The 27,494-nt window shown below is 41.0% G+C and overlaps 2 protein-coding genes across 2 annotated transcripts; both read left to right on the forward strand.

The window, feature by feature from the left end:
• The first annotated feature begins 4,776 nt into the window (after positions 1-4,776).
• Positions 4,777-6,750, forward strand: foxe3 (forkhead box E3). The gene has a single exon (XM_012864795.3). It carries the CDS (start codon positions 4,898-4,900, stop codon positions 6,416-6,418), a length of 1,521 nt encoding a protein of 506 aa, XP_012720249.2. The 5' UTR covers positions 4,777-4,897; the 3' UTR covers positions 6,419-6,750.
• Positions 6,751-9,991: 3,241 nt separating this feature from the next.
• On the forward strand, positions 9,992-11,858 carry foxd2 (forkhead box D2). Its single transcript, XM_012864798.3, has one exon. It carries the CDS (start codon positions 10,430-10,432, stop codon positions 11,534-11,536), a length of 1,107 nt encoding a protein of 368 aa, XP_012720252.1. The 5' UTR covers positions 9,992-10,429; the 3' UTR covers positions 11,537-11,858.
• The last annotated feature ends 15,636 nt before the right edge of the window (positions 11,859-27,494 follow it).

Raw genomic sequence — 27,494 nt, forward strand, 5'->3', positions numbered from 1 at the left:
AAAAGGTTCTAATATATTGCATTGTGTAGGGCAACACCTAATGTCTTCCATAAAACACTTAAAACGTAAACACGTAAATTGTAATTCTCATTCTGCGTGGTCGAAACAGGTGAGAAATTTGTGTGCTTGCAGTGCAATCATGTAAACTTTTAGAATGCAATGCCCTTAACATAAAGCTGCACCAAAGCAACTCTTTAGCATGTAAAATAATATCAGAAGACAGGATTAACCTTTTTGTTGTCATTGTTGAGTTACAGTATTCTTTATTCTCAGTTGTAAGATCCTAAAATAAACTGATAATAAACACTGAGGGCAGCAGCAATGTAGACACACAAACAGTTATCATTAGCTGTGCTAAAAGTTGACCTTCAGGCTCCGCATTTTATAGTATGAAGACTTAATGAGCAACTTTACTGGGATAGACTGGCTGCTAACATTCTGAATTCACAGGAAATATATCATTATGTAATATTTGCAACAATTAAGTGACTGCAACATCTGTGGCTCCACATGTTACCCATATGGTTTTACTTTTTTCTTAGGGTCTGTCCGTATTATACATGTTTTTTTTATAGCTAATAAAGATGTTATTAATGAACCTGTAAACATTTTACAAACTGTTTATAAAAAAATGAACTGATTCTCCATCAGTGTATAAAAAGCATCTTAAAGATATTCTTAATAATGGTTTATGAAGTGTTAACAGCTTAATTAAGTATATTATTGCTGCGAAGGCCTATTGTATCTGTAGTGTTAATTATTATTATAATTGTTTGTTATGGTTGGTCTTACTGTGGATAGCACCAAATACATCCGTGCTCCAATTCTTTGGTAGGGGCCGCACATGGGACCCTGTGAACCGAGGTTAAAACTGGGAACATCCCCGTCTGAATGTCTATGGCGGAGTGTCTGTTCAATTTATGCAAGTTAGAAACAAAATATTGTCCTGAAAGGTGTATGGAGGCTGTGATGGGGTGGCAGGGTGGTTCAGGAGGGGATTAGTAAGAGGCCGCAGACCCTGAGGCAGAGGTCCTCGTTTCCTGGCCTGAGCCCCTGTTTGTCCTGCCTGACCTGGCAGCTCTGGGGGCAGATCCCGCCTTGATACATCCCCGCTCCCACGCCTGTCTGAAGCTGTTAACCACTGGCTGTGAGTAGCTAGCTGGGCTTAGTGATGTCTGAGCTGCAGCGCTGTGAGAAGGGGGAGTTTTCCAGTCATCTGTGGGATGGGGTTGCCGGCTTCTGTGTGTTGGTACTGGATGGGCTGTGGTAAAACTGACATCTGGCAGAACTGTAGGAGGTGATGATTAATATCCTCTGTTTGGCTATGGTATTGTTCATGGGGGAACATCACGTCTTTAAAACCTGTGAACAGCGTTTTGTCTTTCTTCCTCAATATTTTGTCCCAAAAATATCAACGGCCCCTGTTAAAATTACTTTAACTGCAAGATAGTCTAATATGAGGCTTACACGCAGTGCTATGCAAAAGGAATTTAAGCCCCCGTGGACTTGTTTTATTTTATTTATTTTTCACCATTTTCTCACATTGCAATAAAATGCATTAAAGAAAGCACAAGATTTGAAGTATTTTATTGAGATTGTATGTAATAAACTGAAAAGGTGACACAATTTTCATACATTTAGCAAACAAAAATCTGAAATGCATGATATACGCTGTATTTATCACCCCTTTGTAGAACCAGTTTTTGTTGGAAATACAACAGCAACCGTTCCAGGGCATTTCTCTTCTGGTTTTGCACGTTAAAATCCATGCCTTTCATCTCCAAATAGATTGACATGAGGCTCTGTGAGACTGGACAGAGAATATGGACGTCTGGCTAACTGAGGGTTAGGTCTGGACTTTGGCTAGGCCATTCTAGCACAGGAATATGCCTTGTTCTAAAGCCCCCCATTAAACTCACAGCCTTACCTGCACATTCAGTGTCATCCCGCTGGAGGATGAACCTCTTTTCTTAATCTTAAATCTTCTTCTAGGCTCTTACAGGTTTTCTGCTCTCATTGCACATTTGGTCAGTTTAATTGGGCAGTGCTGTCTGGGGAGGTTTGCACCTATGCCATACTCTTTCCAGCTCCACATAATGGTGTGAAAAGTGCTCTGGCCGCAGACCTGGGACTTTGGCGTGCTGTTTCATAAGATAACTCGGCTTTAGCCTTCTTTATAACTTAATCCCCGATCTATCTGCTGTTTTTCTGGTCTCCGTGATGCTGTTTGTTCACTTCCCAGAACAAGTCTGTTTAAAATTTGTGTGAATCCTGGAGACAATTGGTCGCACTAAACACAAAATGCCTCAGGTTTTAATTAATTTTTTGGTTTGTAGGGGGACGAAATGTGAAATAGTCCAAGAACTATGAATACTTTTTTAAAAGACAGAGCATACAGGCAATGGTGATTCAAATGACTCCACGGCGCTTCATCCAAGCTGTTATCTCTTTTGGTGTATAGACGTTGGAGGTTAAAGAGAAGTGCTTCAAAGCTTCCCAAGGCTGTTGAAAATCCTGCAAACTGCACACAGCTCTGTTTGCCTAAATAATCACGAAGAAGCACAACGGCTTTCATGGTGCTTAAAGGGTGTTGTCTGCCTACCAACTGTGTGCACAACGCTGTTTTTACTTCAGAATCCAAAAGACAACATGTTTCCTCTTCCACCAACTGGGCTGTTTGATTATCCCTCGCCAAAAATGAAAATGAAATGTTGGGATATTTTCTTTCCTTTCCCAAAAGCTTGGATAGCTCAATTGCTTGTTTTCAGTGGCTTGTTATTGTTTTTCAATTGCTGGATAGGCTGCAGATTTCGCACTAGCATGGTGCACGTCTGAGAGTGTTGTTTCTGCCCTGAACATACAGACAGCAAGTCAGTGAAAGGCCAAAGAACAGCAGAGGTACAGACAGTGGAAGGTTTGCCATTGTGTCTCGCGAATGACTGCTACAAAAAGAGACGCAGAAGATAACCGCACAATTCAGTGCACATGCTGCATTGCTGCACTGATTAAACAAAGCAACAATTTGTTTACATTTTTGTTGTTGTTTTGCTTTAAACCCTTACTTTCTGAGTGTAAATGGTTTTACAGCCACAATTTACACTTGAATAAATGTGTTAAATTTTAACCAGTTATTACAATATTCAGTAACTCTCACAGGTGCCACATTCTGTTTAAACGCTGTTGTTTGTGATGTAATAAAACATGAGGGGATAAAAAAATACTTGGAAAGCTTTTCTGTTTTTATCTGAAATCTGTCCTGTGAAATTCAACAAAAAAAATTATATATAGGTGTGGGAAAAATATGCAAAAATTCAAAGGTTCAACAAGAATATAAGTGTGCATATATATTATGTACCTCTAAAGGTTTCAGAACTCAGAGTTTTGGAGTTAACATCTGCCATCCATTACAGCAAACCTGATTAATCTGAAATAAAATTCTGGATTTTCCTCACATTTACTCGTTACCATCCTCTTGCTGAAGCCACAACATGATTAAAGGAGACAAAAGAACAAAAGGACCTCAATGTACAAAGGTATCAGTCAGGAGAAGTATGTAAAAAAATCCTCAGCACCACTTTTACTGTAAAGGCAGTTAACATTTATAATACTGAGACAAATATATAACAGGGACATTACCAAAACTTCTTTTTTTTTAATGCAGAACTAATGAAAGGACGGGATGAAAACTGATCAGCGATGTCAGGAGCCGACAGCAACACTGAAGGATCTGCAGGTATTTACAATAAGAACTGTTCTCCTATATGTTCTCCATATCTGAATTAATAAGTTTTTTTTTTTGTTCCAACAGAACTACATACCAACCTTTTCCTTCACAACCAGAGCTAAAATGTGCCATTAATTTGCAGCAGCTTCGTCAGGGTTAACCTCAACTTGCTCAAAGCTTTCATCTAAAATTTTATCATTATCATCATTCTCATTTTCCACTAAGTAAACTGATCAGCCCTCCTGTTCAGCGCTGAGCAAAGAACACAACCAAGAACAGCGACTGAACCAACACCTTCGGTGAAATTCTAATTAAAGAGTTTTTGTCGGACTAAGTCTAAGTAGCGTATATGTTTGTCAAGCATTTGCAAACTTATATGCTTGATTAGGGGACGGTTGCAACGTGAAATTTTTCTCATATCAGAAACAAGCTGGAGTGATGATACAGTGAATGCTCTATAAAAACAAATGAAATAATACTACTACTAATAATGAATGCATGTAACACATAAAAGTTAATTGGCTTACAAATTGCTGCGTTCTACATATGTCATTGAAAGCCTACTGTATTCTATATCGAATTAATCTTTTGACATCTGCACATTAGGTCTACTCACCTAGGCAATTATTTAATAGCCATCTGATCAAAGCTGATAACAATGCAATATTATAATATTGCATTGTTCTACTATAGTAGAACTTATTTTTGATAAAAATGTTAATACGATATTTAGTAATAATCATTTATTAACAGTGAATTGTATCGTATTTGTAACATGTTGGAACCATCTGTCCCAGAGCCCTGAGGTCTCTTGAAACATGTGGCTCTGTGCGTTCAGATGCAAATTGTGAAAAATGTTCTTTCTTTAATCAGCTTTAAAAGGCTTTGCCAATTAACGGACAGATGCAAGTTCATTGTATGAAAACGTGGTTTGTCTAATAAAAAAAAAATAGCATCTCTGAGTAACAGAGCCAAATACAAAAAGTGCTTAAACTCCACTACAATTTACAATTGAATAATTGTCATCACGTTCCATTGTCTCCACAATTCCTCTTTGCTGTGTGTCTGTGCATTATAATTGTTTGGAGAGGTATTCCGTTACCGTCGATCTGCTGCTTTAATCTGTCGAAATCCACCACTTAGAGAGATAGGGTCAGTTTTTTGGTGGGTGGGATGCGGGTCCTGTTTCGTCAATCGTCACTGTGTGGACCCAGTGGCGTCATTCCTACCCAGTCTTATAAAACTGTCAACGCCTTTCTCTCACCTGGATTGACACACACCAGCCCAAAAACGGCAAGGCGGGGTGGGGGGGCTCCTTTTGGCCACAGAAAGCGGGACTGTCCGAGCGAAAGTACGCACCTTCCTCGAGCACATCCACGGGAATGCTCCCCATCTGATCGTTTCGACTATAAGAAGCTCCCTCGCATTTATTCTTTTATGACTTTGGCAAATTACTCTTACTTCTCTGGCATGTGCAACATGACCGCGGAGCCCTCGCCCGCAGAGGCAAGCCCCGACGTCATGTCTCCAAACGTGAGCCTGGACTCGCCGCTGCCTCCGCCGCCCCTGATGCTGCAGGCGCGGCCCAAGGACGGCATCCTGATCAAGTCCGAGCCCCAGGGGAGCAGCCCCGGCGCGGAGGACGGGGCCGCGGTGGGCCACGCCGAGGACCACCTGCCCACGGGCAGCCGCCGCAGGAAGAGGCCGGTCCAGAGGGGGAAACCTCCCTACAGCTACATCGCTCTCATCGCCATGGCCATCGCCAACTCCCCGGAGAGGAAGCTCACCCTGGGGGGCATCTACAAGTTCATCATGGAGCGATTCCCTTTCTACAGGGAGAACTCCAAGAAGTGGCAGAACTCCATCCGCCACAATCTGACCCTCAACGACTGCTTCGTGAAGATCCCCAGGGAGCCGGGCAGGCCGGGTAAGGGCAACTACTGGACCCTGGACCCTGCAGCGGAGGACATGTTTGACAACGGCAGCTTTTTAAGAAGGAGGAAAAGGTTCAAGCGCACTGACGTGAGCACCTATCCCGGCTACATGCAGAGTTCCAGCGCCTTCACCCCGACGCCCATGGGGAGGTCGTCGTACCCCAACGCGCTTTACGCCGGGATCGGGTCCGGCTATGGCTCCCAGCTTACAGCCGCGTCCCCGCATCCAGCTATGATGCATCACTACCAGAGCCCCCCGGGGGTCGGCCAGGTGCAGCCGCGCATGTTCAGCATCGACAACATCATCAGCCAGCAGACCGTGGTGCAGGGCGGCCCGGCCGGAGAACTGAGCGGCCAGGCTCTGGGATTGAGCTGCGGTGACCTGGGCGCCATGACCTCCAGCTGCTCCGTCACCAGCACAGACCCGTCCGGGTGTTTCCAGGGCCAGACCGCGAACCCCGCGGCGAACATGCTGGGCAGAAACAGCGGGAACCTGACCTCCAATCTGCCCGCGGGGTACCCGTACTCCTCCGCCTCGGCCTCTCCTCCGAACCTGCCCTCCATGAGCCAGTCCGGGTTCTCGCCCGGCGGCTCTCAGGTGTACTGTTCGGGCAACAGGCTCTCCCTGCCGGCGCTGCGCCACGGCTCCTGCGCAGAGCACACGGAGCAGCTCCTGGGCCTGCCGAACCCCATCAACTCCTACAACAACAGCTACATGAGACAGGGCAACTTTACAACAGGATTAGAGCGCTACATGTGAGACGAGATGCTCTTGGTCAAAAAGAACATTTACAGGAGGCCGTGGCAACGTAGCTGGGAGGACTCTAAAACAAACATTCCCATTTAAAGGGTGCAAAGCCATTTATATTCGTTTGAAACATTCCAGCTCTATATTTTTTTTAAAAGGTTAGCCTAGAGATTGTTTCACACTGTTTTCATAATTCATGTTTTACAGTTTTGTTATTTAGAATTTTTTTCTGGTGTTTTTTTTTTGTGTGTAAATAGTTTGATGTAGCTCAAGGTTTTACGACAAAAACGTGTATTATATTGTGAGCAACCAATCGTTGGAAATAAATGAGTTTTTTAATGAAATAGGTGTCCTTGGTTTGTTGTGTCATAAAGAAATGGTTACTTCAGTTTCTCTGCTGTTTAGAGAATATCAGTCTGGAAAACCAAATATTTTAGAAAGCAATCCCGGTTCGAAATTTGTATTTTAACTCAGAATAAGAAGACCTAAATATGTCACTATAATAAGCTAAAAAAGCTTAGATCTAAACAATTTTTAACATCGTCTGTTAATGTATACATACACTTTTAAAAACATCTTTCAATAGCGTTTTGTAGCTGTTCAAATTTCTATGATCATAAATGTGTATCCCCTAAATGTAATCTTCCTTTTTACTGGTAAACAGCACTAATATAAAGACCCGAAGACGAATCCTAAAAGAAATAATAAAAACAAAACTGCAACTAACTTACAAAAATCCTGATATATAAGGAAGAATATATTTGGGAATAACAGATTTATTAAATAGAAGCAAGTAATAAATTACCGTCATATGAAAAAAAGAAGCTTCTTTGACGCAGCTTCGCCAAGTTTAGATTCACAACCTGTAGCGTTTAGGCCTGAATAATAAGAAAAATATGTCTAAAATATTTGACTACTTTAAGATATTTGCAATAATAATAATAATAATAATAATAATAATAATAATAATAATAATAATAATAATAATAATAATAATAATAATAATAATAATAATAACATTAAATATCTGAAAAATGCTGACTCAGAAACGGCAGAACGAGGTTACACGTTTGAGCCCCTAGATGGCAGCAAAACCCAAAGCCAGAACATAAACATGGCGCAACATGAAAAACACAAATACTGTATAAATAATTAAATATAAACAACTAGATAATTTCAACTAGTTAAAGTCTATTAGCTTATGTTTTGAATCTATATTCCTAAAATAGGCTATATTATTAATATATTGTTCAGACAGGGCAGAGGGACGAACAAACTTCTCTACTGACTGCTTTGACTGACTCAAATACAAATTGATTTCTTTTCCATTTTTGGAATTTTGGATCTTTCGCACTTTATAACGTTTGGGGCCACCGCAAGAAATGTCATGTTTTCCAGGAAAACCCACATTTTATTCATCAAATTATTTGCAAAATGAATAGAAAATATGCAACAATGACAGCACCCCCCCCCCCCCCCCCCCATCACACACACACACACGCACACACAGAAGCTCGCAAGGGTTGAGGGGAAGGGCGATCCGTTACAGACAGAACACCCTATGTCTAGTGTCTGATTAAGCTGAAGCTACTAATGTTATTTTAGTTGAAGAAGATCTATAAAATAATAATAGATAATAATAACAATTATTTTTTATTGTAGGCTATATATAAGGGCAATTCTAAGAGACCCCCGAAACTTTGAACGCTGTATCATTTTCTTTCTGTTAAGGAACCAGCAGGGGGCGCCTAAACACCACAAACTACAACAAGCCGATCCGAAACACTATCAATAAAGTGTGACGTTGTAAACCTCCACACTTGTGAAATGTTGCAAAGCCTGAGATGTCCGGACACAGAGATTACATTTCCAAATCATTTAATGAAATACACATAAAAATCCCCATGTTTATTTTCCTTTTTTTTTTTTTTTTTTTTTTTTTTGTTAGAAGTCAAACTGTAGAAAGACAGCACTGAGTTTGAGTGATATTCAAAGGATGAGAATAAAATAGATATCAAAGTTGTGTCAACTACTCCTAATAGTTAAAGACAGCAAAACGCAGCCGTCCCTTTCAATCTTTTATATATACAATTTGAAGCAAGGAGACAACAGATAAATTGATAGATGTAAGGAAATAATTAAATAAATAAAATAATAAACGAGTAGGCCTATGAATAAACATTGATCAGATGCATCTTGTCAAGCAGACGAAGGCTTTTAACTGTCAGGTGAGACAACTACACGCACTCGCATCACTCCTCTGTAAATCATGTGTAAAAGATCTCATTAAAGCAGAAACAAAAGACAACCAACGAGAAATACGGGCAAAAAAATCCAGAAGAAAAAAAGTGAAAACCACAACTATGGGGTACGCCGTCAGTGGGTTTGTATCATGATGTCAGAAACTCTTCAAGGTGTTAATCCTGTTCTGCCTGGTCCTCTGCGGTGCTGACTGGACGCACCAGGGACAATAATCCTGCAGAATGAAATGAGCCCGCAAGCTTTGCGCACTTTCGATTGTGGCGCGGAAAACTCGGGACAGGTTGCGGCGCCTGCACTGTCCCATATGGCTGCTGCATGTAGCTCATGCACACGGATAATAGCCTGCCTTGTTGACAAGGGTGACAGAGTGCAGCCACTCATTTATATCACGAAGAAACTAGCAACAGGAGTCAATTTATCCTGTGCTGTGATACGAACAAAAACAACAACAACAACAACAACAACAACAACAATAATAATAATAATAATAATAATAATAATAATAATAATAATAATAATAATAATAATAATAATAATAATAATAATAATGCATTATTTTACTATAAAAAGACGCAATGATATTAATGAATACGTTAATACAAGATAAATCAAAAAATCTGCATGATACGTGTTTTCTACAAGGTCTAAACATAGGCAAAAACTTCCAGAGTCAAATGTAAATAACATATTCTTGTTTTTTAGGTAAATAATTAGAAGAAAAATATAATAATAATAATAATAATAATAATAATAATAATAATAATAATAATAATAATAATAATAATAATAATAATAATAATAATAATAATAATAATAATAATAATAAATGGCTTGTGGTTGAAGATCTAACAGATCTACTTCTGAAATGTCCAACTTCGAAAACTGTAAATTCATAAATATATTGAAATATGTTTGATGTTTTACATTTTTGTCATCAATTCAAAACTACTTTCTACTTTCTATTTTCCCCACTGATGAGCAACGTCATATTTTCAACTTTTACTGCTCTTCTATGCTCTTGTTTCTTTTCTTTTTTGAGTTTTCGAGAAGGCACAAAAATAAAGCACATCTCATTATGCCACCTTTTTTAAAACGAGGCTGTCACACAAGTGCATGCAACTCACAGCGATGAACCGGCAATTTTACAATATATAGACCGCATATGTTTAAATTTTTTTAATAGTATTTAAACTGTTAAAAAAAGAAAGCTAGATTTTTTTTTGGAGAAAAAAAAAACAGCCAGTTCCTGGTAACTGTGACTCAAAGATCACGTGATCAGCGCGCTCCTATAAATACCATTTAAACGCTAAGGGGGATAGTGTGACAGTCTGGCTGGATACCCTCCTAAACCTATGCGTAAAACCTCGTTTAGAAAGACATTTGGATACCCAAAGGGGGCGTTTAAAGTGGAAACCCTCGCATCTGAAGAAAACTCGATCATCTTTCGGCGCAAGACTGTGACTACCTATATCTTTGGCTGACTTTTTTTTTTTTTTACGCGAGTGCATCAGAATTTTTCATTTTTCTTATCAAACCAGCCTCGGATGCAAAAGAAATCTCCAGATCCCCCAGGTCAAAAGAGTTCTTTGTCTCTTACCTTCTATAGCTATGCCTGCATTGACTAGTTGGAGATAAAGCTCCCGCAAAAAAGAGCCTTGTTGTGAGGGAGAAAGGGAGGGTGTGCGCGCTCTCGTACCTCAGCCTGACCAGAAAAAGGAAGAAATCTGGGAGAGGGGGGGAAGAGCAATTTCGTCTCCAAGGATGACTTTAGGGACGGATATGTCCGACAGCTCTGCCTTGTCCGAAGATGTAGACATTGATGTGGTCGGTGGGGACATATCCGTCGGAAAAGACGGGAAATACATTCACCACGAGTTCAACTTGGACAATGACTCGGACGATAATTACTCCCAGAGCGCGGCGGAGAGGGGTTCCTCTCCGGGGCTCAGCAGCTCCGACTGCCCGTCAGAGCCTCTGGGCTCCGGCGCGGAGTCCGGGACCGTGATCGGGGACAAACCCAGAAAAAGTGCACTTGTGAAGCCCCCTTACTCTTACATCGCTCTGATCACCATGGCCATCCTGCAGAGCCCCAAGAAACGCCTCACCCTCAGTGAGATCTGCGAGTTTATCAGCAACAGATTCCCCTACTACCGGGAGAAATTCCCCGCGTGGCAGAACTCCATTCGCCACAACCTCTCCCTAAACGACTGCTTCGTGAAGATCCCACGGGAGCCCGGTAACCCGGGGAAGGGCAACTACTGGACCCTGGATCCGGACTCCGCCGACATGTTCGACAACGGCAGCTTCTTGCGCCGGAGGAAGCGCTTCAAGAGGCACCAGAGTAACGAAATCCTCAGGGAATCCGGCGGCTTTCTGCCCGGGTTCGGATACGGGCCGTACGGATACAACTACGGACTCCAGCTGCAGAACTTCCACGCAGCCCACAACCCTTTCCACCCGCACCACACGGGCGGATCCTTTCCATTCCCCAACGCCCCCTGCACCTTGCCCTCACCTGCATCCATGTTCCCCGCGCCACATCACCTGCCCTCCCTTCTAGGGGCCGATCTGAGGAAGCCCTTTTACCCCCAGCTCGGCTCGTCCCTGCCGCCCCTAAAGACGGACTCCAACTCCACAAGCAGTCGGCCCTCCTTCTCCATCGACAACATCATAGGAGCGGCCAACTCCAGCGGCTCTTCCTACGGCGCACAGAGCAGCAGCCAGGCTCAGATCCTGGCCATGCTCACCCCGGCACTGGCCTCCGCTTCCAGCCACCTGAACCTATCCCAGGAGGGCCTATTCCAAGCGACTCCACAGAGTCAGACTTTTGCCACCAAAAACTCCAACTTGAACACTTGCCCTTTCTAAAGACTGAAACAAAAAAAAAAAAAAAAAAGTGAATAAGAAATAATAATTGTGACGTCGTCCTACGTGAAGGTAGGATGAACATTTTTCCAGGAGAAAGAGGTAGTTTGTTTCCCGACTCTCTCGGTTTCCTAACAAATGTGAGGGGAGACTTTATTTATGCGATGTAAATATCTGTTCATAACACTGAGAGGAAAGGAAAACTCACAGAAAGACCGTAAAAGAAAAAAACAAAACAAAACAAACACAACGCAGGCCAGCAAGTCCGGTCTGCGGCCTTCATTTATGGGCTGATGGGACTTAAAATAAACATGAAGAAAAAAAACTGATATTTTAACATAAGTTAAAGTCGTCACCAACGACCAGTGGGGCTTGTTTCCATTTTTTTTATAAATATAACTGAGAATTTTATCATGATTTATATTGTGTTTATTGTAAGATAGTGCCACTATTGTTGTTGATATAGATAAGAGAAGGCAAACTCAGGTTTTACTTAGGAAGCACATGAAGACTTAAGGGGGATTCTTGACTTTATAGAAAATAATAATAACAATAATAAAAAAAAAAAAATCACTCTAACCCCCCATAGTCCCCCCCTCTACATGGTGAAGTTGTGGCAATATTTTTTTCATGTTGTCAGTGGATACATCTAGGTTGCGTGATTGACTCGCTCAGCCTTTTTAATTGTTCGTTCCTCCCTATATTTGCAGTTGAATCTGTGAAACATTTGTCACGTGTTGCCAATAGCTGAGCACCTAAATGTTCATAGGTCAGTTTTTCTTTGTTGTAATGACGAGAATAATAAATGTTTGTGAGTTTAAGAAACCAAAAAAAAAAAGCTCCTTTTTCTGTTTAATCTAGTCTTTTGGATTAAAATTTGGAACGCTTTTCACATTTAAGTAAAATAGTGCAAATCACAGCACAAAAAGAGTTTCTAACTTAAAAAAGCTGTATCTTTTTAATTTATTATTTGAGTGAACGTTCTTTAAAATGTGTTGCAAACCTTGACATCTGCAGGAATTTACTAGAAATCTGTTTGACACACCAGCATTTGTACCATTTGCGCAAAAATACGCATAATAGTAATTCGATTATTAAGGTATTTTAACCCGTGTAAACCGCCCACTAAAAAGTTAGTGGGAGCAAATCATTAATGCGTTAAACAATATCAGCATCTGTGGCCTGCGCCAAATTGATGTTTGGGTTTGAAAGAGACACATAACTCCCATTTAAATGTTTCCAAATCTTGATGTGCGGAAAATTGGAGAATATCACGCAACAGTGGGCAAGTATATTCCTCTTGTGTGGCTCTTGCTCGTTTGTAAAAGGACCAGCGACTCACAAAGGCTTCCCCAAATGAATGGGGGGACGTTATAGCAAGCCTCGGCGCTCTGTAATTGAAAGTGAACAAGGATATCCCAACGGTCTTTGGGGGGCTTTCGTTGCTAATTTGTAACAGCATTTTTCATCGGGCTCCCTAATCCACCATAATGCAGCTTTTTTCCTTTTTTTTTTGCTCGTTTGTTGATGTTGTCAGCGTGGACCCCTGGCCCAGGGGACTGAATGTGCGCACAGCGAGCGGTCCAACCACACACATATAGGCTCTGAAAAGCAATCTTCTCAAAAGGCCCTCGGTTTTGCTCCGCTTTCATGCTATCCGTGTTGTCATAAAGAGAAGCAGTGGGACTCGTCCTGCAACAGAAAAACAGGCCTATTGGTCTTTTTCAAACTTGTTGGACCACATGTTTCCATACAGAAGGGAGGCGCATCGACCCTCCCCATTATTTAGCAGATCTGTGCGCAAATGGCTGAATTAGTTTGCGGGTGTTTTGACAGATGATTATGGAGGATGAAGGGGGTTCTTTATCCAGATTCCGGCCCTTTGTTTCTTTTCTACTTTTCTTGAGCTCGTTAGTGGAAAGGAGCGAAACCGATGAAAGTCGCGAACGGATTTGAGGGAATAATTTTGATTAGCGCCTCTCCTGTCCATGCTCCGTTAATGGATGTCCTCTATGTACAATTTGCAAAGTAAATGGCCTGGAAAAAAACATTAGCAGACTATTGAAGTTTTTATCTGCACAGGGAGTCATTACGCACCCCATCAGACCATTAAGATCCACATCAAGCGTTTGCAGGGGTGGTTAAAAACATTTAAAGAAGGCAGGGAGGAAAGGGAGCCAATAAAAAAAAAATCTCAACACAGGCTGGAACAGATGCACACACTGCAGATCAACCAGGTAAAGGTTCAGTCCGTGGCGCTCATTTGAAAATAGACAATTTGACAGTGAGCTCGCTTGATTTTCTGCTCCAATGCGCACAGTCACGAGATCCAGATCCAAAGCTCACTCGTTACCCATCAGGTCACACTCACACGCCCGTTTAATTTTGCCACATGAATCCAAACAGGACATCGTCTGTCGATAGATTCTTAATAAAGATCCCGTTTTCCGTGCCCTTGTCACTCGAGGACCACCCAGACCAGCATCAGCACCAGCACAAGAGCGCGTCCGCATTTAGGCACCGCAGAGGCATTACTCATTTTTTTTTTTCGTTTTAAAAAAAGGACTGAGTGATATGTAAAGTGACAGCCAAATGACTCAACAGTCACTATAAACACGTTTATAAATTTCAAGGCAATTCCCATCTTTTTCTAACTGCTTCCATATGCGCAGATTGGGCGCTGTACACCCCGCGATTTGCGCCGCTGTAATTTATTGAGAGGCATCAGACGTCAACAAGAGTGATGTCTTCTCTTTACTTTAGGGATTTAAAGATTAAGGAGAAACTTTAAAAGAAACAACAACATAATAATAAATGATAAATGTATCAGGTCACATTTAATCCACGTGAATAAACCGATCTCTGATTAATTGATGTTTTATCTTTAGCTGCCTAGTCAGCAAACCGCCTCCCTGATCGATGGATTTTTTTTTTTTTTACTGCAAAGTGCTTAAAGAGCACATGCAGGGATGGATTTTGAAATGACAGCAGGAGTGTGTGTGTGTGTAGGTGATGCGTCTCTTCTGTAAAATATGGGGATTAAATGTTTTAAAGACGCTCGCGATAACGCCAACACACATTTACCGAGTCAGAAAAATAATCAAATGATGGAACATAATAATTTTCAGATTTCCAGGATAGGCCTATACTTCCTACTGCTGTTATTACCTAAATGGACATCTTTCTGACAGTCGATCATTTAGGGGTTTCAACTGAAAATATAAGCGGAGCGTTTCGACCTTTTTCCGCATCACCCAAAGTGGATCAAATAAAAAAAGGCCACTCTTCTGGTTCCTCAAGACAGGATGACTTCCCAGTGCAGACTTCTATTAGCTCTGAAGTGTGAAAATACTGAAAAATGATCCTCGTAATTCTTTCGTGCGTGTATGTGTGTGTGTGCGCGCGCACGCACAGGCGGCCTCCCTCCTCGCCGCCGCAGAGGAATGTTGGCACGGTCCGCCCTCCTTCCCTCCCGGCCGAGAGGAGAGGCGAGCGCCGCGGCTCCGCATCTGCAGCGAGCGCCGCTATAAATCAGCCCAGCTCCCGGTCCCCCCGCAGTTCAGCCCCCGTGTTTTTGCAACGCGCAGAGGAATCCTCCGCTTAATTAATTTAGAATGTGTAAATAAAGCGAGGACAGTGAACTCCCCGTCATCTCTGCAAGCACAATATTAGCCCTGGAACATCTTCGTCCTCCCCGGCTCCATTAAAGGAACACCTGCTGCAGAAAACAAAAGAGCAGGGGCCCGGCGCGTGTGCGGGTACGAGCACACGCACACGAAGCCCTTCGTTCTTTATTGGGTCGGGGGGTATCAATGACAGTGTGACAGGATCACTGGAAAGTCATGGCAGGTGATGAGACCACACACTTCTGATGGTTGCTTGGCCTGTATTTTTTTTCAAAACGTTAAACCTTTTAGGCTTCCGTTGAAACAGAACTAGCTGAAGTGTACGCGTTTGGCCTTTTGGGTGTATGTTGCGCTGTTTGCATTTATGAAATTACATCCAGATTAGCGGATTTTTAAAAAGAGCTGTACGACAAACATTGGCTGTAATATAAACTGACTTTTTAATTGGTTATCTGCATTTAAACGTAGACGATTGAATAAATAAATAGATAAATAAATAGATAAATAAATAAATAAATAAATAAATACAGGAGGGACAAAAGTCATAAAGAGATTTTTTGGAGTTCTAAAAAAAAAAGAAAAAAAAAGAATAACCATCTGCTCAGAAATAACATTTAGCCACAATGGGGGAAAAAAGAAAAAAAGAAACATTTGACAGACATACAACAAACATAGCAGTTTGAATATCCAGGTGAGGTAAACAGAGAGTTGGAATTGTTTTTTTTTGTGTGTCATTTTCTTTCCTCAGCAGATTTCAGAAACTTAAAATTGCACAATTGTTATTCAACACAAATGAATCAATAGCCACGGGAACTAATAAATAAAAGTATGCATCTGCTCACAGTGCATCAAATAAGATCATTATTTGATCACGCTTCATTGAGATTTGGGGGAAAATGGCACAAATTCCGCAGACAAGAAACCTGGAAGAAACACGGGGATTTACCATGTGAGCTGTGGCATATATACCTACAGAAACACCCCCTGCAGAACCGCCGACACCAAGCATCCCGGAACATTACACATTCACTCACTCTGCTATTATCTAATTAAACTAAGCCAGTTAAATTAGGACCTGCTGTGTCAGCCATCGACCCCCCCCCCCCCTCTCTGCCCCCTTTCCCTCCTGTTTTCCTCCCTCCCCATTGGTCATCGGGATATCTTTTGGCATCTTATCCATCCGTCGGTGCTAAAGGGGAAGCCTTCAGTGCAGCACTTTCCTCCGTGCGGCTTTGATAGAGGCGCGCAGCTGCTGCAGGTCACTCTCACGCCGCCATCAGCGCTGTGATGCGGGCGCTTTTTGCGGGCTTCTTCCATTTGACTTGATCCTGTGACTTTAAACGTAGCTCCAACCGATTTATCCGGATCTATAAATGGGAGAATTATTTTTTAGATTTGAAAGGTGTCCTGGACTCTGCATTCTTTAACTTTGATTGAGTTAAGAAAAAAAAGAAAAAGAAAAAAAGAACTGCGCATTTTTTTAAACCTTTGGACTGAGCCCTTTATTTATCAAATTGCTCCCTCTGTGTTCATATCTATAAACATGGAATATAATTTCTTAAAATTAATATCATATTTCCAAGTTATTTCAATATGTGCGATTGCACGCACTTCGTCGCTGCTTTTCAAAACGTGGATGTTGATAAGTGGCTAAAGTTGGAAAGAAAAATGTCACCTCTGCTGTGGAGCCTCCTCAGATAGGTGAAAATAAAACGTTGTTTAAATTGACACCCAATCGTCTTCGGCGTGAAAGTGTGTTTTCCAAAAGGGGGGGGAAACCTCGCGATAAAGTTGAAGTTTACTATCCAGGGGTGAAATGCGATCACGCCGAGGTCGCGGGGCCAAACTTTTTAAGACTAATGTTTATTTAGAGAAGTGAGCGCTGTCTATAGGACTCCCCGTTCTCCCAGAATGCAGGAGTAATGTCTTTACCAGGGCTGACTGGACCACCAGCAAGACAGCACATGCAACTTTGTAAAAAATCTGCAGCCTCTGGTGGCCCTGTTCACACACAGAGAGATGCAGTTCGAGTGCATTTGCCACCATTCTAACATTTATGGCCTAGGTATTAACATTTGACACTTAACTTAACTTATCGAATGGAACATGTGCAATTATTGTCTTCTACCACATAGCTTCGATCTGCTCGTTGTATTCCGTTTGAATTGTTGTAATTTTTCAAACCAACAAAAAGTGGCATCTCGCAATGCCTTGCAGAAAGAAAATAGTTCCATAATGAGGTGTAAAAACCGACATATTTTACAATGCGTTTCCAACTACTTGGAGAGCAGAAGCGTGTTTTCTTACAGATTGTAAAATTGAATTAGATATGCTTTGGAATCTGACCTCTTGCCAGACCCACATGTGTTTTCCCCCCTCATGTTTTAGTGGTCCGTGGGTATTTTTTTGTTTTCTCAGCTGGAACTGCCATTAGACATTGTGTCCATGCTGTCCATTCCTATCTCTCCCATCTCTCCTGGCTGAGCCCTTCATGCAAAACCACTCGGAGAACAACTCTCCCCCCTCCTTTCCGCTCCAGGTTCCTCCAAACACCTAAACTTTTTCGTCCTCTGATACAGCAGCTCCTCCGCAGCCGCCAACATCGATGAGAGAAGAAAAAAAGCTGAAGAAAATGATGAGAATGGGCTTTGTGTATGCAGAACACCATGGAAAAAAAACCAACTCATAAATTAATATTATTATGAATAATTCTCCACAGTGATCGGTTTATTTAAATGTTCTTTGATATATGAAGATCTGCTTTATGCAAAAAGTAAAATAGACCTAGAATAATATGAAAATCTCTTATTGCACATTTGTGATCTTGTCAATATCCTGCTTTTGGTTAGTCAGGTTTTTTTTATATTTTTTTTTTTGTATTGCTTTCAATGCTTTCTGAAAGCCCATCTCTGATGGCTGTGTAGTTATCTGACGCGTGATTGGCAGTATCATTGGGCTCCAGAGTGATTAATAAAAACACATCACCTGATGGTAATGGAAATTCTTGGGTTCATGAGAATGAGGCAAATCTTTGTAAATTTGTATTAGAGTAGAAACCTCAGTCCAGTTTTAAGGCCTTATTTTACATTTTGAACAAGAGGCAATCAAAACAAGCTCGGAGTCTTCAAATAGAAAAAAAATATATAGACAAAATCTGGTTAATTTAATGTAATTGTATTTTTTATCTTATCTTACAGCTTAGGTGCATGGTATGGTGGGACTGGCTGCCTCTCAGTGTCAGGTCACATTTGCTCTCCAACAGGGGAAAAGTGAGACATTCCTCTTGTTGCGCGATTGACATTTTTTGACTTAATATCATGACAGGCTGGAACCGATTCAATCAACATGGTGGACAGGCCACAGCAATCATGAAGTGACAAAGAGGACAGTTGGAGCCGGGGAACTGACAGCAGCAATCACAACGACAATGTGAAAAGAGAACAAATGAATAAAAACGACAAAAAGTGTAAAAAGGAGAGAAGAAAATGAAATAAATGTTAATTAGATGTTATATGGTGAATTACGGCAATTAAATACCCCTTTATATATCAGTGTTAATAGGAATATCTAATCAGAAACAAACTTCAGCATCATTAGTCAGCTGAAATGCAGCCATATTCCATTTGCAGTATACTGCAAACCTGTTTTCCAACCGCTATTGCTTTTCTGTAAAATTTCTACTATGGTTTTAAACTTTTTCAAGAAGATATCCTGGTACAGGATTCAGGCCTGTGTACAGTTTATCTGTTCCAGGACTCTCAGTGTAAATAAATGGGGCTGCAGAGTGATCAATAAAACCCATTGTGCCCATAGCCGGTCCAGATGTGCCACCATCTTTTTTTACAGCGCTCACATTCAAACAAAACGTGCCCACTCTGCACTCTGTACAGGCCACGGGGCAACAGAAAACGTGATATTTGACACAACTGGTACTTGATTATGTTGTTATTTTTGCTGCTGCCATCCTTGACCCGAAGGCAAAAGGCCAAAACAACCCATGTAAACAACTTCTTAAAGGTGATAAAAACTAACAATATCATTCTCAGATTTGAAACTGGCATATTTATTCAACGAATGAATGCTTTGTGTTTAGATAACTTTGAGAAAACTAGGTCTTCTTTTACTGGGGAAGAAAGCGTGTAGCTTCACCGATGAATGGCATTTTTTTTTTTTTTTTTTTGTGGGAGCTAGCGTCTGAAAGCACTCGCGCAATCACACACAATAAAGGTCCATACGATTCTTCAGCATGTGGAAGTGCAGAAGAGCAGCAGCAATGTAAACAGCAGCGTCGCCTGTGAGCAGCCACTTCACTGGAGGGGGCAGATGTTACACCGCAGGTTGCAACGGGACACTGAAGAACAGATAAAATAAAATGTGTACATTCAAATTCGTTTTCTGGCTTTTCTATATAAGTTCTATATTTATGCACCTTAAAAAAAAATAAAAATAAGCCATGCAACAGACAGGCGCTGGGAATTTTATTCTGGTATGGATATAAGTGAGCCTCCTGTAATAAGAGGCTTTCACTATTTCAAAAGCGCCTTGATTTTAGAATAGTAAAAGCTGTGGATTGAAGGATTGGAAGAAAAAAATATCTTTTCAATTTTGACATTCTCAGCTTTTAGTGGGTAACTGTAAACGTGTGAATACGGAGGGAGACAAAACATGACAAACCTCCTCTCAAAGAGGTAATATAATATTGCTCCTACAGAGCGCGTTGAACCAGAGACAAAGCACAATCTACTAGATTTCAGCTGAATCGGAAAAAAACACCCAATAATGTTTTCACGCTCACATTAACAAAGTCATCCTAAAAAAGGAAGGCGTTGCATTTCACTTATGAAACGTGCGCGCTCCTTACGCTCTGTCTGCTATGGATAAATTTAATTACCACTGATGTATTGCAAATGGGGTGTATTATTACATATGTGAGTGCATCTGTGTGTGAAAGTGTGTGTGTGTGTGTGTGATTGGAGGAGAGTTCACAGAAAGCCCAGGTTCAAAGGCAGGCCAAATGAAAAGGCCAAAAGATGATAAGGCCACTCTGAGGGCCCCTTTTCTCGGAGGAGAAATGTCACACATAAAGAAGAGTGGAGAAACAACAGCCTGCACAGCGAGAGGCTGATGCTGAGGCTGAGTAGCTGGAGATTGCACCCTAAGTAGAGGTAAAGGGACATCTGATCACATGTGTGCGCAGATATGTGTGTGTGTGTGTGTGTGTGTGTGTCTGTGCGTGCATGTGGATGGGGGGAGGTTAATGATGTTCATGACTAGTAGAGTCATTTTGCAGGGCGAGTGGCGCGGCTGGATGATGGATTGGAAGCTGAAGGGGCGAGCAGATGGGTAAGTAGAGAAAGTGAGGTTAAGTGGCAGTTAGATGTTGCAGATCTAAGTAGATCAAGAGTAGAGCACTGTGTGAATATGTGTGTGTGTGTGTGTGTGTGTGTGTGTCTGAGGGAGAGCAATAAAATACAAAGTTGGACAGACTGACAAACAAAACTAAATTTCTAAAACTACCCATAATTACACTCCGAATTGGGACGGAGCTCAGACTTCTGGTAGCATATTTAAACCTTTCTCTCATGATGTGGCTACGAAGCACAGAGCTCACACTAATGTATCACTGAATGGTCAAAGTGGAGATGCGGAGAAATCCTGCAATGCATCAAAGCTCACTTAGTCATAAGCCATCAGTAATCAGTTAACTTCTCTATCTTTAAACTTCTTCACCGGAGGAATTTCTTTTTCTTTTTTTTGTGAGACTTTATTCACTTTTTGAAGGACATTTTGTTTCGCTTTTTTAACTAAACAACTTGTACACTGGAAGATAAAAGGGACATCAAACAAGGAAGCATGCTGTTTTGGCCTTTCTAATTGTTATGCCTTTGATGTCTTAAGAAAATTTGTGAGCCATCGAAGACAGATTACACTACACAAGTTGAGCTCTTTCATTCAATTTTCAATTTCTATCTATCTATCTATCTATCTATCTATCTATCTATCTATCTATCTATCTATCTATCTATCTATCTATCTATCTATCTATCTATCTATCTATCTATCTATCTATCTATCTATCTATCTATCTATCTATCTATCTATCTATCTATCTATCTATCTATCTATCTATCAATTTTAGAATTACCAAATGTATGTCTATCTTTCTAATCAGCAAAACATTGAACAGTAGAATTTTTAGAAAATGTTTTTTTTGCATTCTTCAAATTTTCTTCAATTTCCTTATTATTTGGTAGAATTTGGTATCAGGTCAAGATTTTATTCTTCTGGCTGATGATTTGACAATCCAGTGTCACATTTGAGTTAGAGAAGACCCTAACGCTGGCGACATTCACAAATACCATGGACAGGTTTGGAAGATTGATTGAAAACGATATACAGGGCAAAGGGTCACCTGGGTTTCCAGCGAGATCCTGGGTTGGCACTGTTAAGGAGTGGTAAGTGTTATTGTGTGGATAGTAAAGCAAAGAGTTATGATCAGAAAATAGATGATGAATTCTTACTATGAACAGATGAATCAAGGAACACTACGATCAGGAGCAATGCAAGAGAAGGTAGGCCTAATTATCAAGCTGTGAGCAAAAACAATCTGCCATCTGCCTTTAGGGAATCTGCTCCTCCTTAAGCTCCTCTCGATTTGCCCCGATGCGCTGCAGCTGCTGGACCACACCTGTAAATCACACCCTGCAAGGGAGAGGTGGGAGACACACACACACACACACACACACACACACACACACACACACACACACACACACACACACACACACACACACACACACACACACACACACACACACACACACACACCTGTCATGGTTCTGGTGGGTTAGTCTAGTTTTTCTGCATGTATGAGTTCCCTCCCTGAACACAGGGTTCCTGCTGCATCGTACCTGTCTGCTCCTCATCACCCTGCTGGAGACATAAGGAGCTGCAGGACGACCATACTTTGCCTGATGATCGGTATACTCAAGCTCTCTGTGTTCATGTTCTTCAAAGTTGTTAATGTTCTCAAAGTTGATCTATGATGACTTATCAAAGCTCTATTTACCTTTGTGCTCTCTGTGACAGACCTTTGGAATCTCCTCCTCTCTACGGTCATCCACTGCAGCTCCTCTAATGCTGACTTACATCTGCCCGCCCGCTCTCTTGCTCTATGTTCACTCCACTCACCGTGGAGACTCTGAGAGCTCACCAGCTCCATTCTCACTGAAATGTTTGGAAGATCAAAAACCTCCTTTGTCTCAACCAACAACCACCAGGATCTTCTCTCATGTCAACATGTCAACACCAACCTACACAGAGATCTGACGATATGACGCGTTGCTTCAACGTTTCCACAAACTGTTATTTCATTGTGATGCTATTTGTTCTGTGAAGTGCACCAGTCCTTCCTGCAGCAATGCAACCACATAACACAAACCCTCACCCGCATACTTCACAGTAGGGAGTGTGCTCTCAGGTTCGCAAGCTTCCCCCTTGTTTCTTCCAAATGTAACAATGCCCATTATGACCAAACACTACTTTTAGTTTTGTCAAACATTTTGTACAAAAATAAACATCTTTGTTCATGTGTGCATCTGCAACCTGTAATCTTTTTTTTTTTTTTTTTTTACTTTTTCTTTGAGTAATGGCCTCTTCCTAGCTGAATGGTCTTTTTCTAAAACTTACAATGAAATATCTTTTGATCATAGACCAAATAAGGGAACCCTCACAGGGCTCTTGCACAATGCAGTGTTTCTACTAGATGTTGGTGTCAATTTGGGCTTGCCCAAAAGGTAAGTCTAAGCAGTTCTCAAAGGTAGGAGGCTGGCCCACACAACCAGGCGCCATAAAAGCTTAAGGCGGAGGAGGGAAGTGAAGTGTTTGTCTTTGCTCATGGCTGGCTGACTGGCTGGCTGGCTGGCTGGGACAGACTGCCCGGGTGGCACGCCTGTCACAGCGCTGTCAGTGCCCTGTCACACACCATTGTGGCAGTTTGGGATTGATGGGGAGCAGAAACAGGAAGACTGGGGGCTGCTGGGAAATAGGAAGAGGAAGAACAACAGATCAGAAGCGGAACCTGAGGAGGAAGAGTGCTTTAATCACTTTGAGAAGTAAAACCAGAGGGTAAAAAAAAGAGAGAGTGAAAGTAAAGACAGGACGAACTTATAATGTGACCAAGAGAAGTTTGTCTGCAGGAATACTGGATATATATATATATATATATATATATATATATATATATATATATATATATATATATATATATATATATATATATATATATATATATTTACACTTTCTGCAATCCCACAAAATTAAAACATTTTGATCTCTTGCAGTGAAACTTGTAGTTAATTGTACAAAAATGTGTTCAAGCTATGTCATCATACATTTTCAGACTTAACCATCCCATGAACACTGGGAGCAGCAGATGAGTCAGAGCAGGAAAAGCGTTTATGATACGTTATCCACCCATATTTCTCAAAACAAATAAAATTTCCACTTCACCTTTCCATTTGAATGTATTTTGATGATGGAACAAACCTGCAAAAATGGATTTGTAGAAAAAAAATACTAGAACAAAAGAAAGAGAAACAGTGATGCGAAATAAGCAAAAGATAAAAAAATGGTTCCAAGTTTGTTAAAAAGGAGTAAGAAGAAGTTTACACTTAATTAATCATAACCTTTCTCCATAAACGATCAGTTATTGTATTAATTAATACCAAGTAAAATCCAGTAGGCCTACCTCTCAGTCACAACATGTCCAGCTTAATTGTTGTCACATTTAAAGCGTACATATACAGATCCTATTTGTTGAGTTCATAGAAGGAATCTCACACTTTTTGCACATCATGTGATCTTGTAGGCCAGGAGTGGCAAATGCGCGGCTCCCGAGCCGCTTGCGGCCCTTCTCCCTGTCCTGTGCGGCACACCGCGACTTTACCGATCAATCCTGGTTCTCACTTTAACGGCAGTTTGAGGGATATTTTATTTGAAAGAAATATTTATTTTGAAAAAATATCAACCTCTGCCTGTGTTTGACTTATTTATCCCGGAAGGGCGCTTTACGCATGTCTGCTGTTCAGCCATCTGAGTTGCATTCAGTTCAACGGTTCCACCAGGGGGGGCACTGTTACAGCAGAAAGTTCCACCTGACAGCACAAGTCAGTTTCGCTTTATAGCACAGCACACACAGACACAGTAGCCCAACTCATAGCCCAGCCACACAGATAAAAAAAAAAAAAAAAAACATGAAGAAGAAATGATTAGGTATTCTACTGAGATCTACGCATCTAGGTGTTTTTATTTTCAAATTATCATTTAAGGGATAAGAAAGTCTGATATGAAAATGTTTAAAGCGTTTTATGTTTATGCTGTGAGGCATTTGAGACATATCTGTACATTTTTCTCTCTGCAATGCTGCTGGATTTTATTCCGGATCTTGATGCCGGACAGGCTCGCCATCATTGTAGCTTTCTTTAAGCCATGACTTTCAGATTGCACAGGAGCAGCCTTTAGCCGGGATGAGTCAGCTCCTCTAAAAGTAAGGTCTGAGCAGGACTGCTACCCCTGGGTTGTGGGGGTCAGGCTTTGCCTGGAGCAGTGGAGTTCAAGTATCATGGTGTCTAGCTCATTAGTGATGGTATGATGGAGCAGGAGATGGTGACATAGATAGGGCCCTCACTGGCAGTAATGCAGACGCTGGTCTGGTCTGTGGAGGTGAAGGAGGAAGTGAGGCAAAGAGTAAAAGTCTTGATTGTTACAACTCTCACCTATTTGGTCAGTGATGATGATCAAGAATAAAACAACAAGATCTCAGATACTAGCAGCTGAAAAAAAAAAGCTTCTTCCAAAAAGTGGCTGGAGTCAGCCTTTAATTTCCTCCAAAAAGAGTGCTCCACTTGATTTTTTGTTTTAGCATTTACTGTAAATTATTTGTAATGATGTTTGATGCTGCTTGTGTGCAGGATTCGCTGAGCTAACCTACCATGTCCTCAGCCACCACACTAGAGGTTTTCAGACCATAACTTTTAATGCTGAGGGTTTTCATGGAAGCCAATATCTACATTCCAACATATTCCAGTATCCTATACTATCTACTTTACCCGGACAAGTAAAATTCAAATACACAAGATCTACAAAACAATTCACCTTCACTCTCACCGCCAAATATCCTAATCTGAATTGATCTGATCTGATATATATATTTGTATGTGTGTGTTAATGGAGATTTATATGTCTCATTTTGATTTTAAATACTTTTCTTGGCTAAACCATCTCCATTAACCTCTCTGACTGTTGGATTTGCACTTCAAAACTCTGGAACTCCTTTTCAAATCACATTTTTGTGCAGCACGCCCCTTATTGCTTTCTATTACTTCGGCATTCTTCATTTCACTTTTCTGCAGACTTTACATCATTCTTGCTCCCAGTTTCTTTGCATTGGGTGTTGCTTCTGATTTGCAACCTCTGGATGTCCCCCATTTTTCCCTTCTTCCCCAGAACCGTCTACCTCAGAGGGAATGGCTCTCTCTGGAGCTGAGAGGGGTCATGCCTGGGTGAGGAATATCACTTCACACCCATCTCCTTCCTTGTACACCTTTTCTCAATTCTCACTGCTTTCTCTCTCTTTCTCTCTTCAGCTTGATTTCCCCCCCCCTCCTTCTGGTCCAACTTTCTTCTCACTTTCCAGTCTTCCCTTTTCCTCTTTTACTGTTTTCTTCACTTTCCATTCAACAGATTGGCTGATCATTTCAGGGAGCAGAGGAATAAAAATTTTGACTGCACATTTGAATTTTGTTAAGGTATTTTGATTTAAACTGTTTTGGTTTATGTGTAGCTCTGGTTGACCTGGTTTGCAGCATTTCTCAGGGCCTTCTTTGAGGATAATTAGAGGTATTTGCGTAAGAGACATAGGTTTATGTTTGTCAATTGAAATGATATTACAATATTTGGATTTGCTTTTTCGGTTAGGTTTTAGAATCCAAACATCTAAGAGAAGATGTGCACCGTACAAAACACACAGCATTCTCCATTGAATTAAAACTTGTGGAAGAAAGTGAGAGATGTTTAATCTGAAAATGTAAGTTATTGTTTAGAGCTTCACATTAGACCTGGTGTACTTGAACAATAATAAAAGCTTATCAGATACTAACATTTTTTATCCTGCAAAAATGGTGTGGTAGCTAAAAAAAAAATCTGATGGAATCTTGAAACATGCTGATTAAAAAATCTCTCAATTGCACCGGGGATCGAAATTGAACACGAGCGTTAAACTATTTGACCAAAAATACCCATCAGAAACATCAAGTGTAAACTTTTCACTTCTTTAAAAATTTTAGCCAAGAATAAAGCTGTTACCCCACTTCTGAATTTTAGGCCTTCAGGCTCATAATATTTGAAAATGATATTTCTTATTTCACATGTCTCTGCCCCCATCTTCAGCACGAGTTAGCGGTTATCCTGTGCAGCGGGCGTTGTAATGTCCTCCTCCTTGGTTAGCTGTCCACCAGAATCACTTTGCTGCATTTTACAAGAGAGGCTGAAATAATCTACTGAGACGTCGTCGGCATATCTGCATGGTGTTGTCCGCGTTTGCTTTACCGCAACACACATGCTACATTTACAAATAAAATTCATTTGTATCAGTTTAATTGGGTCATATAATACTGACGACTGGGGAAAATCTAAGCAATGACACAAAAAAATACACATAAAAGGAATTGTGAATAAGAGAGTTGTATGTATCAGGATAAGTACCCAAAATTACTGTTGGGAAAATGGGGCTTTTGCATAGATTGGATCTCTAACTACCTGAAATTATTTACCTGCAGCGAATCAGACAGAAGGGCTGCAGGGAGTCACCAGCTGAATTAGTGAACTCTAAGTCTGCAGCTTGTAAAACATCTCCGTGGCTCAAGCTAAGACGTTAGTTTTAGCATGCTGAATGGTAATTATTATTTTTTTGGATTTTGCCAGTTGTTACTCCATATACATTACAGAAAGTTCTTATTTTGTCGTCCAATTGGAACTCTGACCGACTAGCATAAAAAAGAGAAGAATGAAAGGGGGCTTGAACTCAGGACGCCTTGATTAGTTATGCATCTTCACTAGATGAGCTGCATATTAGAAAACATCAAGTAGCAAATGATGTAGCAAATAATGTAAATGTGTATCAGTCATGTTTTTGTCGTTAAAATTAGCACAAATTAAAAATCTACAGTTAAATCTACTGTGGATCGGTGGGTAGAATAGTTGTTCTGCAATTGGAAGGTTGTGGGTTTGATTACAGCCTCCCCTGTCAAATGTCTATGTGCCGTTTTGCCTACCAA

The sequence above is a fragment of the Fundulus heteroclitus genome, chromosome 9, assembly GCF_011125445.2.
Source record: "Fundulus heteroclitus isolate FHET01 chromosome 9, MU-UCD_Fhet_4.1, whole genome shotgun sequence".
Lineage (NCBI taxonomy): Eukaryota > Metazoa > Chordata > Actinopteri > Cyprinodontiformes > Fundulidae > Fundulus > Fundulus heteroclitus.

What these genes read in the sequence shown, in the direction of transcription:
- foxe3 (XM_012864795.3), top strand. Translation starts at nt 4,898, where the DNA reads ATGCGGGTCCTGTTTCGTCAATCGTCACTGTGTGGACCCAGTGGCGTC.
- foxd2 (XM_012864798.3), top strand. Translation starts at nt 10,430, where the DNA reads ATGACTTTAGGGACGGATATGTCCGACAGCTCTGCCTTGTCCGAAGAT.